The sequence below is a fragment of the Glycine max genome, chromosome 3 (assembly GCF_000004515.6).
Source record: "Glycine max cultivar Williams 82 chromosome 3, Glycine_max_v4.0, whole genome shotgun sequence".
NCBI classification, from domain to species: domain Eukaryota; kingdom Viridiplantae; phylum Streptophyta; class Magnoliopsida; order Fabales; family Fabaceae; genus Glycine; species Glycine max.
The window spans coordinates 256,419-262,650 of NC_016090.4; the positions used below are offsets into that span (position 1 = coordinate 256,419).

Below are 6,232 nucleotides of genomic sequence, written 5' to 3' on the forward strand. Positions count from 1 at the left end.
GATATGTATATATATGTGTGCGCGTGTCTGTCTCTATCTGTGCGTAATGTGATATATATATATATATATATATATATATATATATATATATATATATATATATATATATATATATATATATATATATATATATATATATATATATCTATATATATATATATATATATATATATATATATATATATATATATATATATATATATATATATATATATATATATATATATATATATATATTTGTTTGATTCTTTTGCATGATATCATGAATAATTTTCTCACATTCACTGTTTTATCGCTCGGTCTAATTTTGAATAAGCAAAAGAATATTCAATATAAGAAAATTAAATTTTCAAAATTTTTATTTCATTAAACATTTTTTAATTAAGAGGATACCAGATTCATGTGACTTTTTTATATTAAACTTGATCGTCCATATGTTATTATATGATTCATATTTAAATTTTTTATTCTTATGTAAAATATTTCATCTCATAGAATATGTGCTATATATATATATATATATATATATATATATATATATATATATAATTTTCTTGTATAGTTACCTCTTGCTTTCCCATTTCCCTATCTTGCATATATAAAATTATCTTGTATAGTTGTCTAGTATTATACATATATATTTGCTTGATTCTTCGATCTGCATGATATCATGCATACTTTTCTTGTATGATATCATGAATAATTTTTTTGCATCCACCATTTTATTGCTTGGTCTAGTTTTGAATAAGCAAATGAATATTCAATATAAGAAAATTAAGTTTTGAAATTTCTATTCCATTAAACATTTTTTAATTAAGAGGATATCATACAGCATATGAATTTTTTATATTAAACTTCATCGTCTATATATGATTATATGGTCCAAATTTAATTTTCTTATTCTTATGTAAAATATTTCATCTCATAAAATATGTGCTATATATATATATATATATATATATATATATATATAATTTTGTTGTATAGATATATTGAATAGTTTTCTTATATAATTGTCTTATATATTTCTTGTATTCAATTTCTTTTGCTTTCCCATTTCCCCATCTTGCATATATAAAATTATCTTGTACAATTTTCTAGTATTATATATATATATATATATATATATATATTTGTTTGATGAATACTTTTCTTGTTCACATCATGAATAAACATTCATCATTTTATCCCTCGGTCTATTTTTTATAAGCAAAGAAATATTCAATATAATAAAATTAAGTTTTGAAAATTTCATTCTATTCCATTAAATATTTTTTTAATGAAGAGGATATGATAGAGTCATGCATGTCCATTGACCTCGTCTTCAACGCCCCTTCCCTTGGTTTTCATTACTTTATTTATGTTTCTTCATTTTAAATACAACTCACATCACCATAGAGCATATCATAGCATGCCAACATGGCCTCATTATTACTTCCTTTTTTGGTTTCTCTCATCATTTTCCATAATTTTCAGCACACATCTTCATTCTCCCTCTCCGTAGAGAAAGACGTTATAGTGTCATCACCGGAAGGAACATTCACCGCAGGGTTTCACCCCGTTGGAGAAAACGCATACTGCTTCGCAATATGGTACACCCAACCACCTCGTACCGTCGTTTGGATGGCCAACCGGGACCAGCCGGTGAACGGAAAGCGCTCCACGCTTTCCCTCCTCGGAGTCGGTAACCTCGTACTAACCGACGCGGACCAGTTCCAAGTCTGGTCCACAAACACCCTCACCTCATCGAAACAAGTCCAGTTACGTTTGTACGACACCGGCAACCTCGTTCTCCTCAACAACTCCAACGGTTTTGTTTTGTGGCAAAGCTTTGATTTTCCGACGGACACGCTGCTTCCTAATCAACCTCTGAGAAAGACCACCAACCTCGTTTCTTCGATAAGCGGGACCAACTATTCCTCTGGTTACTACAGGCTCTTCTTCGACTTTGAGAATGTTCTACGCCTCATGTACCAAGGCCCTCGAGTTACCAGTGTTTACTGGCCATTTGCTTGGCTTCAGAACAATAACTTCGGTAATAATGGGAATGGTAGATCCACTTTCAACGATACCAGGGTTGTTTTGCTCGATGATTTCGGCAGGGTGGTTTCCTCCGATAACTTCACTTTCACCACAAGCGATTACGGGACGGTGCTTCGACGGAGACTGACCCTCGATCACGACGGCAATGTTCGTCTGTATAGCATCAAAGACGGAGAAGACAATTGGAAGGTGTCAGGGCAATTTCGGCCACAACCTTGTTTTATTCACGGAATTTGTGGACCCAATAGTTATTGCACTAATCAGCCAACTAGTGGAAGAAAGTGTATATGCCTTCCAGGTACTTCAAGAAAATACTAGGAAAAACTGAGATGAATTTAGAGTTTCTTCTTAAGTTTAAATCGGGTCATGCAGTTTAATTTTCATAGAAACTCTTTTGTCTAACTTTTTCATAAATAAAAGAAAACTGTTCCTACAAAACTAAAATGCAGAGTTTTTAGGTACAATGAAAAGTTGTAACACATCAACAGGGAAAATCCCTTATGATGAATAACTATAGTTAGCTTTAGAGACAGTGAAAATCCTTGTTCATCTATTTATTAATTTTTCTTGATTTGTGTAAAACAACCCAGGATGATAGTTATTTTAGGACAAAGGGAGTAATTATTTTTCTCTACATCTTATGCTATGTTCTGTTATGTACATTGATGATTTTCCTTTATGCAACCAGGTCACAGATGGGTTGACAGTGAAGACTGGTCTCAAGGGTGCATACCGAATTTCCAGCCTTGGTGCAGTAACAACAGCACTGAGCAAGAGTCTCACTTCCTGCAGTTACCCGAAATGGATTTTTACGGTTACGACTATGCCCTCTATCAGAATCACACGTACCAACGATGTGTGAATCTGTGCTCGCGCTTGTGTGAATGCAAAGGGTTCCAACACAGCTATTCTAAGGAAGGTGGTGATATTGGTCAGTGCTACCTCAAGACGCAGTTGCTAAATGGCCATCGTTCGGGGGGCTTCTCCGGAGCGTTCTTCCTGCGTCTGCCTTTGTCACTCCAAGACTATGATGACAGGGCCATTCTGAATAATAGCAATGTCTTGGTTTGTGAGGGAGAAGTGAAGGTTCTTGAGAGACCGTATGTGGAAGAAAAAGAAAATGCGTTCGTGAAGTTCATGTTGTGGTTTGCCATTGCCTTAGGAGGAATTGAGTTCGTGATCTTCTTTCTGGTGTGGTGTTTGTTGTTTAAGAATGATGCTGATAAAGAAGCCTATGTTCTTGCCGTGGAAACTGGGTTTAGGAAATTCAGTTACTCTGAACTAAAACAAGCCACCAAGGGTTTCAGTGATGAGATAGGAAGGGGTGGTGGGGGTACTGTGTATAAGGGTCTGTTATCTGATAATCGAGTTGTGGCGATAAAAAGACTACATGAAGTAGCAAATCAAGGAGAAAGTGAGTTTCTGGCTGAAGTAAGCATCATTGGAAGGCTGAACCACATGAACTTAATTGGCATGTTGGGGTATTGTGCAGAGGGAAAGTATAGGTTGTTGGTTTATGAGTACATGGAAAATGGTTCTTTAGCTCAAAACCTTTCATCAAGTTCAAATGTACTTGACTGGAGTAAAAGGTATAACATTGCTCTGGGAACGGCAAGGGGTCTGGCTTACTTGCATGAAGAATGCTTGGAGTGGATTTTGCATTGTGATATTAAGCCACAAAATATACTTCTTGACTCTGATTACCAACCCAAGGTAGCCGATTTTGGTTTGTCTAAGCTACTTAACCGGAACAACCTCGACAATTCAACCTTCTCAACGATAAGAGGAACAAGAGGTTACATGGCACCAGAATGGGTTTTCAACTTGCCAATCACTTCCAAGGTGGACGTTTACAGCTATGGAATTGTTGTGTTGGAGATGATAACAGGAAGGAGTCCAACAACAGGTGTCCAAATCACAGAAATAGAAGCAAAGTCGCCTCATCATGAGAGGTTGGTGACATGGGTGAGGGAGAAAAGGAAGAAAGGATCAGAAATGGGATCATCTTGGGTGAATCAAATCGTTGACCCTGCTTTGGGATCAGACTATGACATGAATAAGATGGAGATGTTGGCAACGATGGCTTTGGAATGTGTAGAGGAAGAGAAAGACGTGAGACCTACCATGAGTCATGTTGCTGAGAGGCTCCAAAGTCATGAACATGATTCTTGATGGTTTGAACAAAGAGTAGTCATCTGTCCCATGTATGTGACTTCCCTTGTTTATCATCAATGGTTCCTGTTCCTTTTATTTTTTGGTTGGTTTGGTCTATCATAGATTGTTTCTGTTTGTGGTAAATCTTCAATTGTTGTGCAGTTTAATGCTGCTGTTGTATATATCAGATTCTAGTGTCAGGCAGTCGTATGTTGTTACAGTTGCAGGAATTATTCATGGACACCCTGTGGTATTACAGTATTTCCGTCAATTGCAACCCATTCATTTGCTTCTTTAACCCCCTTTCTCTTTTATATAATTGAACCTTATCATAAAATTTAGTCATTCGTTCATATTCAACCTTAAAATTATGGCAACAATCTTGTAGACATGGTTTTACAAAATGTAAATCATAGACACATTTGCATTAAGTTCAGAATTTTATTTATTTTCTGTACCTATATGTCATCCGAACTCAATTTTTAAGATACCAGAGACAATTCTATTATGAGAAAATTGAAATTGAAATTATGTTTCTTTTGCATTATGGTTTAGAAAGTAGAGAGGCTAAACTTTTGTGACAATGTGCAATCCATTATACAATATGGTGTATTTGTTTAGAGTGGAATGCAACTTGCAAGCATGTTTCTTGAGCATATTACTTGACTTGGGAGTTGGGATTAAGATTAGTAAGTAACAGATGTTTCGAGGGACAGGGAAGTACATTGATCTCATTTTTGTGTTATGTAATGCAGGTTAGAATTGGAATGGCATTTGATTTTATCTTCTTTTTATTTAGCCTTTTTTCATCAGTTTCATGTGCTCTTTAAATAAAGATCCAAAATTAAGATTTTTGATTTTGGACATGTAAAGAAGGAAATGTTGTGCTAGCTAGTAATTTCATATCCTTAATTTGATTCAAACTTGGAAAATGATGCAGAAAATTACAAAAAGCCTATTAAATTTTAAGAGATTTATATTTCTATCCATTGTGTAATACTATATGAACAGTTTTGTAGTAATTGATTCATTTGTAGTAAATGCATTGATAGATATATAACGATTAGACTAAGGGTGATCTATGTGTATGCTTGGATTTCAGTTGAAAGAGTTCAAGATGACTGTCATTCCTATAGCAACGAATTCCTTCTTCATTTTATGAATTGAAATTCGTAAAAATATTTTCTCAACTTCAATTCGAACATAGCCACTGGTTGATGGTGCTTTGACAGTGTCGGTGAACTGTATGGCTCTTTTATCCTTTTTTTTTTCTTTCTAATTTCAATTTCAATTATTCAAATTTCATAATGTGTTATTTTATACAAGGAAACCACTTTATGAAGCTATTTTATTACTATGATTCACTTGGGAAGTATAGCACCTCAATTTGGTCAGTTATCCCATCTTCAGGCAATGTTAATTGCATTATGTAGTATCTAGTATTTTGTTCTCTTGATATTAATGTATCACAAGAGTTTGTACTAATACCTTATGCTGTTTATAACGTCACTGTTTTGTACTTGAAGGAGTTTCATGTGGAATAATATGACTGAGTCTCATGACAGGAAAAATACTGAAGAAGATTGAAATACTTAACATTATACTGAACATTAAACCTCAATGAATTATGCAAAATCATTGAGGCTCTATTGGAAGCTGAGAACAAACTTACCACCCTTTGATTATAGTAAAATTTATTAAATAAATCTATCAGCAACTAATATACATTTAGCCATGACATATTTTAGCAGGCATTATGTAAAACCAGCTAGACATGTAGCACAAATTTAACATCCACTTTTAAGACTCTCAAAACAGATAAAGAGCACTACAATTGCTATAAAATACAGCAAATAATATAAGAATTTCTGCATTCAGGAACCAAATTATCTTTGATTTTTTAATATTATATAAGTATAAGATCCCCTCCTCCTATTCACCACATATTGGGGTAGTTTATTAGCTATCCCTAGTTGTTTACAATTTCTTTAATACATCAATACCCAAAAGATGAAATCAAGATTTCCTTAATAGC

The 6,232-nt window shown here is 34.0% G+C and overlaps 1 protein-coding gene across 1 annotated transcript; it reads left to right on the forward strand.

Annotated features, from left to right (window-relative positions):
- The first annotated feature begins 1,405 nt into the window (after positions 1 to 1,405).
- Positions 1,406 to 4,469, forward strand: LOC100807333 (putative receptor protein kinase ZmPK1). The gene is made up of 2 exons (XM_003521803.5): positions 1,406 to 2,341; positions 2,732 to 4,469. Exons 1-2 carry the CDS (start codon positions 1,420 to 1,422, stop codon positions 4,213 to 4,215), a joined length of 2,406 nt encoding a protein of 801 aa, XP_003521851.1. The 5' UTR covers positions 1,406 to 1,419; the 3' UTR covers positions 4,216 to 4,469.
- Positions 4,470 to 6,232: the final 1,763 nt, after the last annotated feature.